General features: G+C 38.8%; 1 protein-coding gene across 1 annotated transcript in view; it reads left to right on the top strand.

The window, feature by feature from the left end:
- The window catches only part of PDZD8 (PDZ domain containing 8), an 80,369-nt gene extending 58,384 nt beyond the window's left edge, over positions 1-21,985 (top strand). Inside the window, exons 4-5 of the mRNA XM_069567617.1 lie at positions 11,663-11,825; positions 17,273-21,985. Of these exons, the coding sequence (XP_069423718.1) occupies positions 11,663-11,825; positions 17,273-19,467 (2,358 nt within the window). The 3' untranslated portion in view covers positions 19,468-21,985. The remainder of the gene's footprint in view (positions 1-11,662; positions 11,826-17,272) is intronic.
- Positions 21,986-23,064: the final 1,079 nt, after the last annotated feature.

Genomic DNA, 23,064 nt, shown 5'->3' with positions numbered 1-23,064 from the left:
AGACTTCAATCGCATTTAAAAAGAGAGAGAGAAGAAACCTAGGGTATGGCAAGGTAATCATTTGGCTCAGCTTACTTTCCTAAGAGCCTTTGAACCTGGGCAAAGGGTCATTATTATTCTTTGGCTCTCTTAGGTCAATGGTATTTTTATAATGGACTTTTTTTCTCAGCATATCTGTACATCTTTGTTGTCTCTCAGATGAGGCAATGAAAGGATGCAGCCCTAATTTACCATCCAGTTGCTTTAGAGACAAGATTATCAGGTGGCCAAGCTGGTATTCCGTTTTAACACTTCAGGGTCTCACTTGTATTTTTATCCCAGAAAGAGGTCTTCCTCATCCACCTGAACAGAGATAATTAAAGTGCCTGAATTGTACTGAAGTTTATTCCTGGAGTTCATTTAATCTTGACAACACCCCAGTGTGGTAGATATTAGTGTCTCCTTTTCACAAAGAAGACCCATAGAGGTTGACTCACTTGCCTGAGACCACAAAACTAGTACAGCTAAAATTCAAATCCAATACTGAATACAGGCCATCTCAGACACTGCAGTTTTTCTTCAAAGAAGAATTTTGAATTGGTCCTAGTACTGACGAGTTTATTTCAGTATTTTTGTTGTTTCTTTTGTTGTTTTTTTTTTTAACCTATTCATTAAGATGTGATGACTGAAAATTTAGACATTCTGCTAACAAAAAAGATGTGTACTTGTCTTTGTGAGAGAATTTACGGTTTATCCCCTGTACTATTAATATATGCCTTTTTAAGAAACACCCATCTCTTTTAAAAATAATTTTTGTCATCATTTGGGACAGGGCATGAAAATTTACTTCTGTGGTGGCACTTCTCTATCTGACAGATTCTTTTATTTTTTATTTATCTGGCTTATGAGTTTAAAATCTGTTATGATTTAAACCTTTATGAAGTGGTTAACTTTAATGCCGGTCTTTGAAAAAGTTTACTGAGTTGATAGTTGTTTGCCAAGCGATAAAAACAAGACGTTTGCCATATGTATGTTTTAAGAGTTACACTTTTTTGTGAAAAAGACAGTAAATTATGAATTTTCTTTGCTGATAAGAGTTTGAAAGAAGACAGCTAATAAACATAGTATCTTCTTTTTTCTGGTTGAGTGGTAAACTTTAGTGGAAGACAGTTGAGAATTTAGTTGAATCTTTGGAAGCAGCATAGTTACCCAATAGTCTAGAGCCCCATGATTAACTAATGGAGTTAGTGGAATCATCAATTATGGTTTTGCTTTTTAAAGGTGATAGACGGTAAAATACATAGTGGGTGAAGGTGATTGTGGGAGGAATTGAGAGTAGCGTTGGCATATATACACTGCCGTGTGTAAAATCGCTAACCAGCAGGAAGCTGCTCTATAGCACAGGAAGTTCAGCTCCTCAGTTCGATGCTCTGTGATGACATAAAGTGGTGGAATAGGGGTATGGGAAGGAGGCTCAAGAGGGAGGGGATATATGTATGCTGCTGCTGCTGCTAAGTCACTTCAGTTGTGTCCGACTCTGTGCAACCCCACAGACGGCAGCCCACCAGGCTCCCCCGTCCCTGGGATTCCCCAGGCAAGAACACTGGAGTGGGTTGCCATTTCCTTCTCCAATGCGTGAAAGTGAAAAGTGAAAGTGAAGTCGCTCAGTCGTGTCCAACTCTTCACGACCCCATGGACTGCAGCCTACCAGGCTCCTCTGTCCATGGGATTCTCCAGGCAAGAGTACTAGAGTGGGTTGCATTGCCTTCCCTGGGATATATGTATACATATGGCCAATTCACGTTGTACAGCAGAAACTAACACAGCATTGTAAAGCAACTATGTTCCAATTAAAAAAAAAGATCACACCCACAAAAAAAGTGAAATCTGGCTCTAGCTCTTCAACGGCCTCATTGCTGCTTCTAATTGAGATGGACAGTAAACTGTTGGTCCCAAGCCTGGCTATATTCTGTGCCCTATAGCCATAAACAGATTGATCTGACATCTGGAATTCAAGCAAATGACCGGAAAGTTACACCTCTAAGACACTCTATGCCAAGTATGTTGTACTTCAAAGTTTCCCTTGGAAACAGCTCAGAAACTTATATTTAATATAAAAGTTGTTCTAATTTTAGAAATCTTGACCTCTCAAATATAAATCAGAGTTTGGGGATAAATCTTTAATCATAATTGACTGGGCCCCAAATATTCAGAATTTAAATGCCACATCCCAAAGTAAGCCAAGTAAAGGTGATCTGTTAAAAAGTTCAGTTTTGTACAGGTGCTGTGTACATATGTGTACAGGCTGTTGTGTCATTTCTCCTCCTTTTTCCCTACTCTACTAAAAAAGCTAGGAAATAGTCCTCATGATGTCTTTTTCAGAAGCTTTTTTTGATGAAAGAATACTCAGACGTATACATGGTCACAGTAATTCAAGGGTCTTTCACATAGACCCTTATATTCTTTCTTGCATTTCTGGTTTTTTGCTCAATGTTACAAGCTCAAGTAAGGGAACAGTTTGTGAAGGAGTTATATTGATGTGTTATTAAAATAAATCCTCTTCTTATCAATTATATAAAATTATGTCCCCATTAGGAAGGGATTTAAAAATCAATATGTTGTTTCCCAACCTCTTAGGTGAAAATAAGGCATCACAGCTGGGTCCAGGAAAGGCTAAAATTATGTCAGAGTGTGAGAGCTCTTAAAGGCTATCTTGGTGTTTTTACTAAATCGCTGTCCGCCAGATAGGTACCCATACAGTTAGAATTTTTTAACCTGAGTCCAACATTATTGGTGAAGTTAAATGCAGGCTGTCTGCAATCTTGTATGTATTGACTAGTGATTTAGCTCAGGTAATTGCATTTAGTTTGTATGTGTCAGCAGTTCTTAACAATTGATAAACTTTTTTTTTGGTATATCATGCAAAAGAATACTGGAAATAGTATTTCTATTCCAGTAGAAATTTATCTTTTGGTTTCCGCAAAATTCAGGCCAAATGATACATGCTAAGCCACAGAGAAAACACTTTTCCATCCTACATTTTTTTTTCTATTCCTAGTAGAGGTTGGTATATTGATTATGTTTACAGCACAGTTAAAGAATTTCTTCATAACAGTTCAGAGTATAATCAACTACTAAGATACAAGTTACAGATGTTAAAGCCCACTTTACTTAACACATGAGGGTACTACAAGGGCAGGGAGCAGGGGTGTACTTCTGCCCAACAAGGATGTCTTCTAGCAGTTCCCTGCTCCTCCCAAGACTCTCTGAAGCCACTGTGCTTCTCCTGGGGGCTGGGGACAGCAGCTCAAGCCTCATGGAGACCCTGGAGACGCAGCTTATGAGTTTGGAGATGCCTAGACCTGCACCCTTCCAAGAGCCTCTCTGTCGCTGACACTCCAGGACCTGGAGCTGCCAGCCTGGGGGTCCTCTTGTTATGGAGCAGGGCTCGTGTACCCGAGATGTAGCAGCCCAACATTGACAGCAGGGGCATGAATCAAAGCGAGGCTTTGTTTGTAGGGTGCCGAGCAAGGGAGTGGGGGACAGATCTCAGATCCACTCCGATTTGGTCTTTGATTCAGGGGCTATTTTAAAGGGTAAGAAAGTCACAAGATTAATCATCACCTTGTGATTTAATTGAGGCATAGCTCATGTATTATATAACTTTCAGGGGAACAACATAATGAGTCACCATTCTATAGGTCGTATACCCTTTATAGTTATTCTAAAACACTGGCAACCTTCCTTGTTGTGTGTGTGTGTCAGTCACTCAGTCATGTCCCACTGTTTGCGATCCCATGGACTGTGGCCTACCAGAAGTCCTCTGTCCATGGGATTTCCCAGGCAAGAATGCTCGAGCGAGTTGCTACTTCCTGCTCCAAGGGACCTTCCCAACCCAGGGATTGAACCCAGGTCTCCTGCTGGGACTTCCCTGGTGGCTCAGACGGTAAAGTGTCTGCCTACAATGCAGGAGACCAGGGTTTGATCCCCGGGTCGGGAAGATTCCCTGGAGAAGAAATGGCAACCCACTCCAGTACTCTTACCTGGAAAATCCCATAGACAGAGAAGCCTGGTAGGCCACAGCCCATGGGGTCACAAAGAGTCAGACATGACTGAGAGTCTTCACTTTCTTTCTTTCTCCTGCATTGCAGGCAGATTCATCTTCCTTGTGCTGCATGTATAATACATCTTTGTAGCTTACTTATATTGTACATAGTAGTTTGCTGTTTTTTAACCCCTGGTGGTGGTGGTAGTCACTCAGTCGTGTCTGACTCTTTGCAACCCCATAGACCATAGCCTGCCAGGCTCCTTTGTCTATGAAATTCTTCACACGAGAATACTGGAGTGGGTTGCCATTTCCTTCTGCAGGGCCTCTTCCTGACCCAGAGATCGAACCCAGGTCTCCTGCATTGCAGGCAGATTCTTTACCATCTGAGCCACCAGAGAAGACCTTTTAACCCCTGCTCCTGTCTTGTCCCTTCCCACTTCCCTCCCCCAACTGGTAACCACTAGGTTGTTCTACATGGCATTTATTTTTTTAAACTGTAGTTGATTTACAGTGTGTGTTAGTTTCAGGTATACAGCACAGTGATTCAGTTTTATGTATGTATTTTTTCAGGTTATTTTTCATTATAGGTTATTATACAGTATTGAATATATAGCTCCCTGTGCTATAGAGTAAATCTTTGTTGCTTCGGTGTTTATCTTTGGTCTACAGTAATTTATATCTATTAATCACATAGTGTTTATCAGTCAGTCAGTTCAGTCGCTCAGTCATGTCCAACTCTTTGGGACCCTGTGGACTGTAGCACACCAGGCTTCCCTGTCCATCACCATCTCCTGGAGCTTGCTCAAACTCATGTCCATCGAGTCAGTGATGCCGTCCAACCATCTCACCCTCTGTTGTCCCCTTCTCTTCTTTCCCCTCTTTAATCTTTCCCAGCATCAGGGTCTTTTCCAGTTCTCCACATCAGGTGGCCAAAGTATTGGAGTTTCAGCTTCAGCATCAGTCTTTCCATTGAATATTCAGGACTGGTTTCCTTTAGGATGGACTAGTTTGTTCTCCTTGCAGTCCAAGGGATTCTTAAGAGTCTTCTCCAACACCACAGTTCAGAAGCATCAATTCTTCAGCACTCAGCTTTATTTATAGTCCAGCTCTCACATCCATACATGACTACTGGAAAAGCCATAGCTTTGACTAGACAGACCTTTGTTGGCAAAATAATGTCTTTGCTTTTTGATATGCTGTCTAGGTTGGTTATAGCTTTCCTTCCATGGAGCAAGCGTCTTTTAATTTCATGGCTACAGTCACCATTTGCAATGATTTTGGAGCCTCAAAAAATAAAGTCTATCACTGTTTCCACTGTTTCCCCATCTATTTGCCATGAAGTGATGGGACCAGATGCCATGATCTTAGTTTTCTAAATGTTGAGTTTTAAGCCAACTTCTTCACTCTCTTTCACTTTCATCAAGAGACTCTTTAGTTCTTCTTCACTTACTGTATATGGCATGTCTTAATCATAATTTTAGGAGTCAGGGTATCTCTGGTTTATGATTCTCAGGCCATCTCTGGTTTATGATTCTCAGGCCAGGTGTTCCCCAGGGAGTTGTTAGCTAAACTTGCCCTGGAGAAACAACTTGAGTTTGTACTTTAAAGATGATATCTACAATAGCAATTTTGATACATTAATGATGTTAGCAGTAATCTTAGCTATGACTCTAGTTGATTGCTGTTCAGTTAAGCACAGGATTGGAGTAAGAGGTGACAAAGAAAGGAAATAAAGCTTTAGATAGAATAACCACAAACTCAGTAAGGGAACTCTGCTTTGGGGGGACTTGGTTTTAGCAAGGATAGCACCCCACTTCTGAAGCCTTGAGTCCCCTTGAGCTGCTAGACAGGCCCCTGTCTGTGGAAGAGGCAGCCTGTGTTGTCAGGAGGAGCTGCTGGTACAGTGCCGGTCCTCATGCTCCTCCCTTCTCTGACCCATCTCGCAGGCCCCAAGTCCCTGCAGGGGCAGGCAGCAGAGGCCCCTGGCTAGGTACAAGCAGATTTCCCCCCTACACTCATAATGTATTTGTAGCTGTGTAGTTAATAAATACAGCGACTTGAGTTTATGACATATTGTATATCATGATTTCTAAAACAGGGCCTGGTAAGCCTGAACATGTTTAAAACAGATACCTACTAAAACTTGCTTAAGCACAAAACGGGTACTTATTCTGAGGATTCCATGGTGTTTCATGCCACAGTCAGGTGTCCTGGTCACTATTCAGGGTTGTGTGGGCTAGGTTCTGCATCTCTTTTAGTAGGAATCCAGCTAGGCTTTAGCTGCAAACTGGAACCCGAAACTAAACCACTCTTTTTCCTCCCTGCTTCTGGCTGTTCAGTGCTGTATTCTTCACTCTGTAGACTTGCTTTCTCCCCTTCCCAGCCCATAAGAAGATACACAGACACCTATAGCCATGTTTATTTTTATTCCATTCAAGGAGTCTCTGAATCTGAATACCTACCAGCCAGGAAAGGACTCTGATTGATACAGCTTGGGCCAGGTTTGTGCCCCTGGACCATCCAATGAGGCAAGGCAGTAGAAGCATGTTATATAAGCATGGCTGTTCCCACTGTAACTGTAGGAAGGACTAAAGGGTTGCAGACATAGTCCCAGAGAGGAGAATTTGGCAAACATTAGTGTTTATTTTACCAAGCCTGTGGTAAGTATTAATTTCATTTCTTATTTCTCTTATAAAATATCTGCCATGCTACAAAGTACTCGTTCAGGAACATGTTTATAGCAACTAGATATTAGTTTCTATATTCTTTATACATTTATACTCTTTATACATTAATTGCAAACTCTTTATACATTTACCAAACAACTTCCTATAGGATTTTTTCTCTGTAGGATAATCAGAATATGTAGGATTCTATGATAGGTAATGAAATGTTCTCTGAAAGGCTATTTCTTTTTCCCAGTAAAAGGTGTTTTACTGTAATTCACTTAGTTCAGTTCAGTCACTCAGTTGGGTCCAACTCTTTGCGACCCCATGGACTGCAGCACGCCAGGCTTCCCCGTCTATCACCAACTCCCGGAGCTTGCTCAAACTCATGCCCATCGAGTCGGTGATGCCATCCTACCATCTCACCCTGTGTCATCCCCTTCTCTTCTTTCCCCTCTTCAATCTTTCCCAGCATCAGGGTCTTTTCCAGTGAGTCAGTTCTTCGCATCGGGTGGCCAAAGTATTGGAGCTTTAGCTTCAACCTGAGTCCTTCCAATGAATATTCAGGACTGATTTCCTTTAGGATGGACTGGTTTGTTCTCCTTGCAGTCCAAGGGACTCTCAGGAGTCTTCTCCAGCACCATAGTTCAAAAGCATCAATTCTTTGGTGCTCACCTTCCTAAAAGTCCAGCTCTCACATCCATACATGACTGCTGGAAAAACATAGCTTTGACTAGATGGACCTTTGCTGGCAAAGTAGTGTCTCTACTTTTTAATATGCTGCCTAAGTTTGTCATAGCTTTTCTTCCAAGGAGCAAGTGTCTTTTAATTTCATGACTGCAGTCACCATCTGCCATGATGCAGTGATTTTGGCGTCCGAAAAAATAAAGTCTGTCACTATTTCCATTGTTTCCCCATCTATTTGCCATGCAGTGATGGGACCAGATGCCATGATCTTCGTTTTTTGAATGTTGAGTTGTAAGCCAACTTTTTCACTCTCCTCATTCAAAATATATGTTCTTATTTGTCCATAAGAAATATAATTTTTTTTTATCTTCCTGCTGTTGCTTTTCTTGACTCCTTCCCCTTTCATTTGATATGTCTTTAGTCTTCTATAGAGGAAACTTTCCAGTGGGATAGAAATATAATTTAGATAGAAATACAAAAACATTATTTTGTGAAAAGGTAGATATTTATCATCACTGTGCTGGTTTCTAGATTTCAGAAATATTAATAAAGACCATGCTTGAGCCCATTCTTCTCCTAGTGGGTTTGAACCAGCTGCTGTTCTCTTATTGGATGTTGACATCAGTCACCATCTATGTCTTTTCTAATGAGACAGTTTTTAAATTTTTAAATTTTATGTGATCATAAAATTATTTTTAGCTTCTCAGTCTTGATCCTATAAAAGTAAATTAACATTTGTATGATATAAAATAGTTTAACTGTTCTAATGTCCTGAATTAATGTTTGTTTCATGATATGTTTGCCTTGTTTGTTGAGCAGTATATTAAGTTCACAGGACTTCCCTGGTGGCTCAAGATGGTAAAGCGTCTGCCTACAATGCGGGAGACCTGGGTTCAATCCCTGGGTCGGGAAGATCTTCTGGAGAAGGAAATGGCAACCCACTCCAGTATTCTTGCCTGGAAAATCCCATGGATGGAGGAGCCTGGTAGGCTATCGTCGATGGGGTAGCAAAGAGTCGGACACAACTGGGCGACTTCACTCTCTCACTCACTCATGATATGTTTGCCTTGTTTGTTGAGCAGTATATTAAGTTCATTTACAGCAGATTGGTTTTTAAATTTGCTTTTGTATCCCATTTTGACTAGTGATGCCAAGTCTTACTAATAGGAATAATAATAAATGCTGAAACTTTTCACAGCTCCACATATGAAAAAGACATCATTTTGTCAATGACATTCACAGAACTTAATATTTGCCTAAAGTCATAGGCAAGGATCGTTGAAGACATTGTATTTCACCTCTAAGTATTTCAGTATGAATCTTCTAAAAATAGAACATTTTACTACATGTTCTATTGGTAGATAGATGCTACAATAACCATCATCACACATAAAAAATTAATTCCTTAATTTGTCTATATTAAAATGCTCCCAATGGCCCATAAATGTTTTTTGTGAGTTTTTCCACCTCCCCCAAGCTTACGTCTTACCAAGATTCACACATTGTTGTTTACATCTCTTTAGTCTTTGTCTCTCTCTTTTTTAATCTAAATGCTTCTCTCCCCTTTTGGGAGATTATAAAAGAGTGATTTTTCAAATATAATCATTCTCTCTGTATTTATTAACTGGCTTCTTTTAGGCAGGAATGAGGGAGAGGTAAAGAAAAACTTCCCTTTGACCAAATGCTAAATAATTTAATATGTAAACAAATGGATAGGTGCATTTAAGAGCTAATTACAGAAACAGTACTTATTACATAAATCCTGCATTTAAAGTGAAAGCTGTTGTTTTAAGAAAAACCTCCAAGAAAAGCAAGAACAGAAAATGTAAAGATGTCCCAGATCTCAATGAATAATATTTATATAGTTATAAAGTTTTAAACATAGCTGACTTTCAGTCAACCTTGATGGCTTAAAATAGTTTAAAAATGAATATAATAGTTATCAACTTTGATGATAGAGTTTAGAAAGTAGAAAGTGACTTATACTATTGACTCCTGGCTGCTTGAATCAGCCTTGAATTCCTGAATCAACTCCACTTGATTGTGATTATTATCCTCATCTACTGGTGAAATTCCCTAAAATTTTGCTACCAGATGTAAGGAAAATATTTAGGATTTCTATTTTCACTTCATCATTTAAAAGTTTATCTATTTTGTCGTATGTTTTATAGTACATGGTATATCCAATAATCATATAAAAATTTAAAATATAGATACATGTATATAGGGGAGAATTATATAATTATTTTGCTATTTTTAATTTAAAAATAGTTTTACCCCAATGGACATGTCAGTATTGTTTTAAAAGTATGGGATATTTGAATGGTCTTGTAAACATTATCTTAAATTTTCATTAAAATAAAAATGTTTTGTGATATTCATCTTTAAATATTTTCCTCAAAATTTTTCTCAGGTTTTTAATTATTAGGGGTTTTTATACTTTAAAACTTTAAAATCATTGTCACAACTTAATTTTAAGTTTTTGAATCATTGTCACAACTTAATTATAAGTTTTAAATTTGTATTTCAGAGAAGGCTGGAACTAATTCTGAAAGTAGATGGGTCAGCAGTATTAGCTTAAAAGGAAATAAGCATTTAATAAGAAAGGAGATGAAATAAATAGTATCTTAAGCTCTGTACCCTATGTATGAAATTAAGAGCATTTACTAATAATCAGAAAAGTTGGGAGAAGGAAGTAATTTAGTATTTGCCCTTATTAATTATTCCTACTAAAAACCTTTTTTCCATCTGAAATGTTTACTTCAAGGATCATTGGAAATAAGAAAAGCAAAGGAAATAATATGATTGGTTGGGAGAAAATAAATTAAGAAACTGAATTGTGCAGAAGCCTGTATTAGACTTAATTCCCTTCTCAACCCCACCATCCTCCCATCTCTGTTCCACTTTAGGAGCAAGGAGTACGTCACAAAAAAGCACATTCTAAATGTTAATTTGTAAAATTTACAGTTCTCAGACTCATACAGTTTAGCCTTTTTTTATCCATTGGCCATCGTTAACTTTTTGAAAGTAGAAGAATTTGGATTCTTTTTAAGCTTTGGTACTCTGTATATTAAGAATACATACAGGTTCATGGATTTGAGAGAAAGTTTTCTTTAGGGCTTTTATTAACTGAAAAATGCTTTTAACATTATAAGGTGATTATTTACTATATCATGAGGCAAGAATTGGACCAGTGTTTCCGGAGGTTTAAACAGAAATGATGTTTTATGGAAGGATTGTTTTGGTAGATTTTTTGGTAAACTTTTAAATAGTCAAAAACTTGACTACATTTTCCATTTCTTGAACATATTATTAATATTGGTAAGATTTTTCTTAATATAAAAATAACTTGTCAATATCTATTAACATCCATATTAAAGAACAACATTCAATAACATCATTAGGCCAGCATCATTAGGTAGGAGAATTGAATTTTTGGCTTTTAAATGGGATTTATCAATTAAAGCACTACAGACAGTGATATATGTGGATATTAGTAGATTATTTGGCAGAGTCCTTCATGAGATAGCTTGAAGAATAGACATGGCCTGAGTAATAATACAGTTAGACTGATTTATAATTTAGCTTAATAAACACAGATTAAATTCTTGTCATCTAGAGGGTTGTGGTATTCTATCCATTTTTTAAATCAGTGATTCAAATGAGGGCAGATAGCATATGTTGTTTTTTTTAATTTATAGATGATATGAGTCTGAGACACATACTCCTAATAAATTGGGTGGTATTTCTTTAGAAAACAGAATGATCTTGATGAGTTAGAACAGGATATTTCACAAGATAATTCTTAATAAAACATGAGCATAAACTCCCCCCCCCAGAAAAATTTAACAATATACTATAAAAAATGGAAGTTCCTAAGCACATCTTAATAGATATTAATAGAAGATTATTCCCATTTTATTTCAAAAAAGCAAGATTCAGGATTATATTCATAATGGGGTCTCAGCTCTACACACACACAGCAGTTCTAGATTAGGAGTGATTTTCTTTTAATTTTGCCTTATTTTCAAATTTTCTGCAGCAAGCATGCATCTTTCCTAACATATGTGAGATAAGGTGTTTCATGTTCCAGTGGCCCAGATGTGCAATCCAAGCGTAGGTTAGTCTCTGTTGTCACAGTAGAGATTTCCTGCCTTGTATCGGTCTGTAATAATCACCAGGCGCAAAAGCATCAGCTGTAGTGCTCTGTGTGTTCGTGTTTTTCTCACTCCACCACTATGGACCCACTGAATCTGTTTCCATTTTTTTCTCTTTATCAAAGGTTGAATTAATAAAGGGGAATTTACAAAGTGTCGGACTTACACTTCGTCTTGTCCAGTCAACTGACGGCTATGCTGGGCACGTCATAATTGAGACTGTGGCCCCAAATTCACCTGCTGCAATTGCTAACCTTCAGCGGGGAGATCGACTGATTGCTATTGGAGGTAATTATGCTGATGTGCAGTATACTTGACATTTACTGAGAAAACCAGAGAGTGGAAGTGGGGCTTTTTTCCTCTTCCTTCTTTGTTTCTATAAGCACATTACGTTTATAATGGGAAAAAATTCATTACTATAAGTAAAAATCTGAAGGAAGCCTTAAAAAATTTGAAACAGGTATCATTTTAGTTCTAATGTATAAATCTTTAAAATACTTCCTCTTTGGACCACTTTCCTCCTTTTACTTCTCTATTTTTTACTGAATATGAAAGGGCAGGTCAACAGTTCTCTTATCTTTCTGTATGTTCACCACCATTACTAGTCTGAGCCTAAAACTGACAGAATTAGCACGGCTACCCCCTCACTTAGGACTAGATAATGAACAGGAGAGAGATTCCTTGTCTAACAGGGCATACCTGATCTATCCTGTGACCCCCATATTGCTGGCCTATCTTGTTCCTTATTGGCCAGCCTTTTGTTGATAGACTGTCATTCAGAGTGCAGCCCAAGTCACTGTCACTAGCAGAAGAATGTGTCACCTGCATGCCTTCCTGTCAGTTGCATTGATATAACAAAAACTGCAAACCTGTTGATTGGCAGATTATTTGCTTGCATGTGTATAAATTATCAATAAGGCTAACTTACGGACACCAGTGGGGAAAAGTCTAAACCTTTTCAGATCTTTGTAGTACCTGGCCCACCTATTCTAGACTTGTCAAGAGATTTTTTGAACACATGGTTGGTTACAGCTGAGCTTTTAAAGGCAATGTGGAATATTGTCTCACAGCTAAGACAATAAATAACCAGGTAGCTTAGTTCCTAAATTAAGGAGCAGTTTTCTTTGGTTATATGTCAGAGAAACTCTGCCTTTATTTTAATTCATATCCATCATGACAATAAAATAATGAAAATTTTTTTTAAGTTTCAAAATGTTGAAAAATTAGAATTTGAAAATTTTGAAACAGTGCTTTTCAAAGTCTTTTGTGTATTCCAGTCACCCAGGCATGGTGTTAAAGTGTGAGTCCTGACTTAGTAGATCTGGGGTGGGGCTCCAGGTTCTACATTTCTAACAAGCTCCCAGATGATGACTCTGGTTCATAAACACCTAGGATAATAAGGCTATAAAATAGGCCTCATCTGTTACATAGTCATTTAACATAAACATAACACTTATCCCTCAGCCAAAAATCACAGTTCAGTATAAATTTTTTATATTTATATATACCCTGTTTTTATTTTACCTACAGCATAAAATTTTCCTTTTTAGGCCCTTTTACGGGAGATATTTGTTTTCAGTTACATAAGTCATAAATATCTATTATCAAAAGTAAATCCAAGCAATATAAATATAGATGGGGTGAAAAAACAAAAGTCACCTCTTCATGTCTAACATTTGTTACAAATTATAATATTGAGATAAGGGGCAGGTATAATACACATTCTTTTTTTTTAATCACTGTACTTCATTTATGCAGGTATGTATCATTTAAAAAATATTTTAAAAATTAACAGGATTGGTGATAGTTGAAATAAGACTGACAAAATATTATATTGAAGCTCAATGATGGAGTTCATTTTACTATTTCCTCTGCTCTTGTGTATATTTGAAATATTCCAAAAGGAGAATAATCCAGATTTGGCTGGCTGGTTCTGAAGGATGAGTTTAGATTGATGTGAAGTTTTGTCTACCTCAGATCTTCAGATGGACTTATTTTTTTATGTCAGACTACAGTTTTGCTGGAAAATAGTATGGTTAGAGGGAGGCAGTAGAGCTTAAGGCTGGATGAATCATGAAGTCATGTTAGCTCTTGATTTCCGTATGACTGAGTTTAGCTAAAGGGTTTTGAACCAATGTTTTAGGAAAGTTGGGAAGCAGCATATGTTTGGCGATTAAAATAAGGACGCTCCAAGTGAGGGATCATAGTAAAAAGCTGTTTATTACTGTAGTTGAAACAAGTGGTCAGGAGGATCTGAGCCAGGAAGGAAAATGGACTGGAACTCTTGGATTCACAGCAGAATGAACCTCGAGTCCACCATCTTCACGATTCAAATCAGGTTAACTGAGAGGGCAGCAGATTGATTCATGTACTAGTGAGGACAGCAAGATGAGAATGTCAAAGAGAAGTTTTAACTTATAAAACATCCAGGTGGTGATATCCAGAAGCCTTTGGGAATGTATGACTAGATTGAAGAAGAGGGGTCGCCACCCAGAGAAAAAGTTGATGGTTGAAACTACTGAATGGGTGTAATCTAAGGAGAGAACAAAAAGGTCAAGGAAACTAGTGACAAAACCATGGGAATGTTTGCATACAAGGGACCGATATAGGTGGGGGGAGAAAGAAAGGAAAGGAAAGGTGATCAGAGCTAAATTACCACAGCATTGTAAAAAACAAGGGGAAGGAAGGTTTTAAAGGAAAAGAAGGACGGGAATTTACATTTCAGCAAGAATAATTGACAGAGCAAAGTCCTGAAGGAGATGGGGAACAGAATCCAGAGTACAGGTGAAGGGCGGCTTCCCCCTCTCAGACAGCTCAGTCCGGAAAATGATTGGCAGGGAGAAAAGGCAGCAGTTTGTTGGTCTTTTCAGTAAATAAAGTGATGTCATCTATAGAATAAAAGAGCAGGAACGGTGGGTTTCAGGGGAATAAGAAAGGTTTGAAGCTGGTGTTTGGAGACTTAGTTGTTTAGAGACCAATTCAAAGAATGCTAAAGCATCACTGAGAAACATGCTGGAGACAGATGGCATAACTTGATGCTGTCTCCAGGTAGGAAGCTCAGCAGTAGGAAAGGGCAGGGAAGGGGCTAGCCCAGCTAGGGATCATCGGGACAGGCAGATGGTAGAAGAGGAGAGGGCTGGAGCAGAAGCATAAAAAAGTGCCGGGGTCCAGCCCCGGTGGATCCAGGGAATTCGAAGGGTGGACGGCGTCGGCGTGGAAAGACTTGTTTATTTATTAATGTAAGATTAGATTAAGAAACTATAGTGTAGTAAGAAGATTAAGTGGAGGAAGAGGGCTGAATAGCTTGGTTTACGCGGAAGGCCAATAAAATTCCAGATAAGGAATTTGCACCATCTACGTTGGGCCACCGGCGCCCGCTTGAATATCTAAGGGTGCCTCGCCTTAAGCTCCCTTTCGTGCGGGTCTTAACAGCCAGGGCAAGTAAGTAGACCTGGCGAGCCTCCGCGCCCCAGGTGGAGATTCAGCCTGAAGTTAAAGTAAAGAGCAGAGAGAGGGAAAGAGAGAGAAGAAGAAAGAGAGAGAGAGAGACACGGGGGGAGCCAGAGCCCCAAGAAACCAGGCCGGGAGACTAGTTAGAGAAGCTGGTCCAAGAAGCTGGCCCCCGGCCCCTGGCCCCATCCTTTATTGTTCAGAAGGCCTTTTATACTTTTGATAAAACACAGAGATCAATGGGTAACACAAGATTATGTAGCGTTCGCAGCTCAGGCTCTTTCTATACATCATTTGGTATACAAAAGGTCTCAGGTGATTTACATTATCTTCTGGCCAAGAGGCTTGTTAACACTTTTTGGCTCTCTTCCTTAATGAATGTTAATCTTGTTTCCCCTGAAGTGTTTTTCTTTAATCTACATCTCCTTAAAGCATTAGCATTAAAGTTACATCTCTATAGAACAAAGGTGCAGTGGGATATAACAAAGAAGGTACTTAACTCAAAGATCTAATGTTGCTAACACAAGGTCTACTACTTGTTTTTCTAACTATATCTACAACTAAAGGATGTGAAAATTTGGCAGCAAATATTGACTCAACAAATGAAACCTTTAATCAGCCCTATTCTAAAGATTTTGACTCCTCGGAAGCTCCTACATTCCTAGGATGTTTTAAGCTTCCTGTGCCTCCTGCGGTCAGGAGGCCTCAAACAATCACACGCGCAGCTGTAGGAGTCCTGCAGGCAGGCTAGAAAGCCATCAGAGGGTTTTTTGGATTGAAACAGTCTTTCAAACGCAGAAGACTAAAGCCCTGAATTGACTTTTTCCAGAAAATGTCAGAAGAGTGGAAAAGCAGAGCACAAAAGCCGCAGATTTTTGTTGGGGTACATGCTTAGGAATTTCCAGAGGGGCCCCTGAAGTCTGAGCACGCCTTGCGTATGTCAGCTTCCTTCCTCATGACCTTGTCACGGGCGGGATTCCTCACACTGGCTCCCGGCATCAAAGCTTGTTGTTAACACCATTATGGTGAAGAGGACAGGCTAGGGCAAAAGCATAAAAAAGCTTGATGTGAAGACCATTAAGGTCTTGAGACTGAGCCTGGGGAGGGAAGCAAGTGGACCAGCTGGACCATGAGAGCAAAAGGAGGAATGACCGGGCATGGACACTACCTCAAAACAGCAGACAGGCTTGTTAGAGGTGGAAATAGGAGACTGTGATCAGAAGTTCATTTCCAAGTAGAAGATCTTTGATGTGGAAAAGTTCCAAGTGATGACCAGATCTAAAGCATGCTCTTGCCTGGGCAGCTGAAGTTGGAGAATATAGAGGTTGGGGAACTCTGAAGTCAGGTTATTAGATGGGGCTGATACTCTTTTGATCTATTGAGGATGGCTGTAGGATCTTTGGAAAGCCAAGACTCACCTTTCTCTTAAGTCCTATAGCAGCGGATTGCTTAGGTAAGTACTGTTTGAGGGAGGGCAGAAAGACCTTTTAAAGTTACACCTGGAGTGTCCCTAGAAGAATGCATCAGAAGCTGCTGGCTTGGCTTGCCTCAGGGAAGGGAGACTTTCCACTGTGCTTCTTTTTGTGCCTTTTGAATTTTGAGTTAATATAGCACCTATCAGAAAATAGAATGAAAACTTAAGATAGGTATTATTGATACAGATACAGGTAATAAACAACTTGGTTAACTTTAAAGCCCTCCTATCCCTTCCTTATTCTTTCTTGTCCTGAAAAAGATTTGTTTCATGGGTAGGGCTAATAGAATCTGTAAGTGTCCACTATTCACAGCATAGTATTTTGCTAAGTTTAGTTCAAGCACCGGTCTCTTTAATTTGAATCATTCATCACCTAGCTTATAATCCCTGAAGCGCTGTAGAATTTCCTTCAGTAGAATCACAGTTTCCCATCATTTTTAAGCCTGGTTTAACCATTAATAAAATCCTTTTCAATAGGTTTCACTCGGTTCACTTCAATTCAAACTGAGAAAAAATGTCATTTAAACCTAGGAAGGAATGGGAAGCAGTTGGGAGTTAGCAGCTTGACACTCTCCTAAGATTTTCATGGCACCATTTGGTTTGGAAAGGTAAACAGTTCCAGGACGTTGGAGCAGTCAGAGTTTAAGAATCAGCACACTGATGTATCCATAAGCCCATAGCAGATTTTAGAGTTTCCACTATTGCTTTTCCGTTAGTTAACTGATCATGAATTAATGGCAGTTATACTTCGTGAATGTAGGTAATTTTTACTGCAGTAATTTTCTTTTCCCCTTTTAAAATCTTGAAACAGGTGTGAAAATCACATCTACACTGCAGGTGCTGAAGCTCATCAAGCAGGCTGGTGACCGAGTGCTGGTATATTATGAGAGGCCTGTTGGCCGGAGTAATCAGGGTACAGTGCTGCAGGATAACTTTGGACAGCTGGAAGAAAACTTTCTGACAGGCTCCTGCCAACCGAACTTTGAAGAGGAAGCCACTGGGTTGGCAGTAGATGCTGAAAATAGAGACCTGGATTCTGAATTTGAAGACTTAGCAAGTGATGTCAGAGCACAAGCTGAAGCCAGAGAGGAGGCACAGTCGCTAAGTCACAGCCCCAAGCGAACTCCAACAACACTTTCTGTGAAACCCCTTGGAACTATATCACCTGTTTTAAACCGTAAATTAGTTGCAGGAAGTTACCCACCACCACCAAAACTTCCATCCAAAGAAGGAAATAAGCCCTTAGCCCTAAAATCTTCTGAGGTAACAGAACCAGCACCAGTGTCAAAACCCACCCAAGGATCCACTTTCAAACCACCTGTGCCACCACGACCGCAAGTCAAAGTTCCTTTGCCTTCTACTGATGCCCCGACTCAGGCTGAACCAGATATTTCTGTTGAAAAGCCAGAGAAGGTGCTGCCACCGCCTCCTGCAGATAAACCTGCTGAAAAGCAAGTGAAGAATCTGGATCACATAGAAGAAGCGACTGCAGCTAAGCAGTTTTTAGCCAAGCAAGAAGTGGCAAAAGATCTGATTTCTGAAAGCACCTGCGCCCCTAAGGACAGTTCAGATGACCATCAAATGTGGGAATCATCGGAAATTCCTTATCGCAAGAAGCTGGGAAAATGGACAAGAACCAGAGCCAGCTGTTTCTTTGACATAGAAGCCTGCCACAGGTACTTAAACATTGCCCTGTGGTGCAGGGACCCTTTCAAACTAGGGGGTCTCATCTGCTTGGGGCACGTGAGCTTGAAACTTGAAGAGGTGGCGTTAGGATGCTTAGCTACTTCGAACATGGAGTACCTTTCCAAGTTCAGACTGGAAGCCCCGTCACCTAAGGCCATGGTCACGAGAACCGCACTGCGCAATTTGAGTATGCAGAAGGGGTTCAACGACAAGTTCTGCTACGGCGACATTACTGTTCACTTCAAATATTTGAAAGAAGGAGAGCCAGACCACGCAGTTACTAACTTAGAGAAAGAAAAAGAACTCCATTTGGTCGAAGAGGTTTCTGCCCTGCCTAAAGAGGAGCATTTTGTTGGACAAATGGGTTTAACAGAAAATAAACACAGTTTCCAGGACACTCAGTTCCAGAACCCGACTTGGTGTGATTACTGTAAGAAAAAAGTCTGGACTAAAGCTGCTTCCCAGTGTATGGTGTGTGCTTATGTCTGCCATAAAAAATGTCAGGAAAAGTGTCTAGCCGAGACTCCTCTTTGTGGAGCGACAGATCAGCGGATAGACCGGGCCCTGAAAAATCTCAGGCTAGAAGGACAAGAAACCGTCTTAGGCCTGCCCCCTCGTGTTGATGCTGAAGCTGGGAAGTCAGTCAACAGAACAACAGGTTTGACGAGACATATTATCAATACTAGCTCTCGTTTGTTAAACCTGCGTCAAGTCTCCAAAACTCGCCTGTCTGAGCCAGGAACTGACCTAGTAGAACCTTCACCAAAACAGACACCCAACACATCAGACAATGAAGGCAGTGACACAGAGGTCTGTGGTTCAAATAGCCCTTCTAAACGGGGCAACAGCGCAGGAATAAAGTTAGTGAAAAAGGAGGGTGGTCTGGATGATAGCGTTTTCATTGCCGTTAAAGAGATCGGTCGTGATCTGTACAGAGGCTTGCCTACAGAGGAGAGGATTCAGAAACTAGAGTTCATGCTAGATAAACTGCAGAATGAAATTGATCAGGAGTTGGAACATAATAATTCCCTTGTTAGAGAAGAAAAGGAGACAACTGACACAAGGAAAAAGTTACTTCTTTCTGCTGCTTTGGCTAAATCTGGTGAAAGACTGCAAGCTCTTACACTTCTTATGATCCACTACAGAGCAGGCATTGAAGACATTGAATCTTCAGAAAGTCCAGACCAGCACTCCAAGAAAATCAGCAAGTACACAGATGACACAGAAGAAGACCTCGACAGTGAGATAACCCAACTCATAGACTCTCAGCCATTCAGTAGCATATCAGATGACTTATTTGGCCCATCTGAGTCTGTGTAACAGTCCATATTTAAACTTTCAAGTGATTGAGGAGAAGTTGCATCTAAAGTACCATAGATACAACCACGTTTAAACCCTCTCATTATGCACTTTGGCCTGCTGCTTCACAGTTATTTACTTGTGTGAGAACTAAAGTGGAAAAGGTGGTTTTCCAGCTAAAACATGACCAGCCCACTAAATTGGTTGTTTCAGATTGCATTTATAGCTATGCTTTTTTGGGTTTATACTGGGAATTTATTTTTACTAATTTATTTTTAACTTTTTCTAATTATGTAATTATGTAAGCTAACTTTTTGTGTTTATGTATGTGTGATGTCTCATCGTGTTTTTTTCCCCCTCCTCTTCCTAGTTTTTGAATTAGTGTTAAATAGCATACTGTCCAGATTCTTGAAATATTTTCACTTCCATCACGGTTGTAACAACAAATTTGCTGCATGCCCAACTTGACAACAGCAATCATTGAGGGAACAGGTTTTGAATCTTACTTTGTGTTATGAAGTTTGTAATTTCTACTTGCTTGAGATTTTTGTTATTTTGGGGTTTGGAGGTTACGCTTTCTGTTTTGATTTTGCCAAATGTAATATGAAAGCAGATGCTGCAGCTTTAGTTAGTTATGCTGATTTAGTAAAAAAAAAAAAAAAAATTACCTATATTGCTTGTTTTTTATGCTTCTGTGAAATTTTTTTCTAAAGCTTCTGTGCAGTTTAAGTATAGTAAGAATATAGTGATTACTTTGAAGAGCTTGCATTGAAAAACAAAATGTAATAGGGAATAAATATAGACTATAGTTGGTTAAGAATTTTGAGAGGATAACAAGATTACTTTAAAAAAAAAAACCAGTAACCATAGGATTTTGAAATATAATCTTTTAAAATATTGATACTTTCTTTTCAAATAGAAGTTTGAAACATTATTTTTCAGCTTCAGTTCTCCCATAGGAAATAAAGCATGTGCAAGGATATTTGAAGTTTCAGAGGACTGTTCTTAAAATGACCTTGTTGATATCTGGTTTGGCTGTTTTGTTTTAGAAATTTTTTCATGCATGAGAATGTTGTGAACGAGAGGAATCATGCAAAATACATTTATTGTTTTATCTGACATCTGCAGACTTAAAGGAATGATCACTCTGAATGCTTCTATAGTTCGGACTGTCTTTTAGTCATTAAAAAAAAAAAAACAACTGGACAGCATAGATACCTAGGAATTGGGACCAGGTATCTTAAAAGGAAGGTCTACTGTAATAGTTCACTGTGTGGAGCCTCGGTAACACCTGACTGAGGGAAAACGTGTGAGCATGACCTTTGTTGGTATACCATAAAAGTTTTGGCTTTTTATATGTCTATAAAAGATATGTACATGTTTTTCCCTTTCGTAGGTAGCTACTATGATAATTGCTATATAGTGAAACTGACATGAATTTAAAACTAGATAGCACAGCTTTTATAACTAGCAGGAAAAGGCATCGTATAATAGTAAGGATTCTGGCCCAGGTCCATAACCCAGGATTCCATACAAGAGTTTAAGTTGAAGCTCTTCTGTTGGCCATTAGCAAACTGTGTAAGCATAAGCAAGCCACAAAAGGGCTCCATGCTGCAGTCTCCCCGGCTCTAAATTAGAAATAAACCAAAACTTCCTCTTAACTACCTCACAGAATTGTTGTGAGGATAACAACAGCTTAACTGTGGAAGTTCTCTGAATAGTAAAAAGCTGTTCAAATAAAAGGGATGACTTACATGGATGGTAAAACATTTTTATGGGTAGAAAAGCTATTCCAGTTTTAAAATCAATAGCCAGTTCTCATTCTTGCTGTTTTATTATCAAGTAAAATATAAGGAAACTAAATACCTTTCTTGGCCAAGTTTATAACAAAAATATATATCTATATGCCCCCCTTTTTTGTTTAAGCATGGTTGCATTTTAAAAGAACACTGCTGTAGAAGTCTCTATACACCAAATTCACTGAAAGCTAAAATACTGTTCTGTAAACAATAATCTGCCAGCGTGATCACAAACTTTCATCTTAACGTAAAAAAATCACCTTACCAATGACAACCTGGAAGGCAGAGTAAGTGACTGGTGGTTTTGGATTATACCATGGAAGCTTTAGTGACATCCAAGCATGCTGCTGAAACGGATGCCTTTGAAACAGCTGTAGAAATAATGCAGAACTTCGCTTTCATAAAAATCTGCTCATGTTTTTAAAGTATCTAACTCTGTAGAACCACAATTATGGAAAGCTCAGAGATGCTGCTAACGATAATTGTAAAATGTACCTTTAGTGTAGTATGATATTTTTCTATTCACTGGTGAGAGGCGATGGAGGCATCACAGTTGTATTTTAGGGCAAGGGAGGGGAAACCTCCCAGCCACCTAGGGAATAGTAAGGTCTAAAGCTTCAACGAAAACAGTTGTATTATATCACATTCCTGATGTAATCTTTCTGCCATGCTATGTTATCAATAGCTTAAAAATAATAATAAATAAAAACTACCAAGAAAACAAGAATATCTTCATTTAACGACATCTGAAAAAAAGTGATTACTGCATCTTTGTGGAATTATTGCCTGTATAATTGGGCCGTGAAAACAAGCTTAACAAAGTCCACTTTTGCTAAACAAAATTGCTATTCTGAAAATTGTTTAAAAGCATTAAATTTGGTTTTACTCTTTTTTTTATGCTGTGAAGTACCAGATTTATGTAATTGCCTCTGCTATCTACTCTAACTAGTCTGGAGACTAAAGTATATTTTCCACATTTCGGTATTCAGATGAATGTTTAGACAGTCAAGTTGAGCAACGTTTTAGTATTATTTTAAAATCAATTCATATGCTACATTTCTTAATATCAAGCCTTACATTCTTCAGTATCAGAACTAGCTAAAATATTCTGTGGCCATTTGTGATTTTGAGAGAAAACACATGGTAGTGAAAATTTGAGGGTTACTGTCAATTCTAAATTTAAGTATATCTGAATTTTTTGAAAGGTAGTTTGAAGACATTTGGCTCTTACTAATAGTAAGATAATAAAATCTTAAGTTCCCATAAAAGTGAGTAACTTCAAAATCACTTTAATTTTAAAATAAATTGAGTTTATTTCTAAACTGAGACATAAAATAGCTTTTCTTTAAAAATGGGATTGGGGGAGGTTCCCTTAATCCTTTTTAAGCCATGGATCCACTTTAAATCTGTTTCAAACCACGGATTCTCCCCCCTGAAAGATGCACACCAGCACATCCTAGACTTCGTGGTACTTCCATGGCCGTGGACCTACTGCGTCAAGTGGCTGCATATCACAGTTATTTTTTAATCAACCACAGTTACTTGTTCATAGCAATCAGGAAAACAGTACAACTTTAGAGATGCAGGGATAACTTACTGGTTGGTTCCACATTGACACCATGTGGCTAGTTACATATTTCAATTTAAAACAAATTTTGCAAAGCCAGAAAATATGGTTCAAACTAGTCTGGAGTAGATTTTACCTGACGCCTGCAAGCAAAAAAGAATAGTTTTTAATTGAATATCCACAGTTAATATGTTCTCACATATTTTATTCTGATGATGATATCTGGTTAACAAAGGAAAACAACAGGCACAG

The sequence above is a fragment of the Ovis canadensis genome, chromosome 22 (genome assembly GCF_042477335.2).
Source record: "Ovis canadensis isolate MfBH-ARS-UI-01 breed Bighorn chromosome 22, ARS-UI_OviCan_v2, whole genome shotgun sequence".
Taxonomy (NCBI): Eukaryota; Metazoa; Chordata; class Mammalia; order Artiodactyla; family Bovidae; genus Ovis; species Ovis canadensis.
Note: the sequence above shows the minus strand (reverse complement) of the source record. Positions and strands in the feature narration are given on the sequence as shown.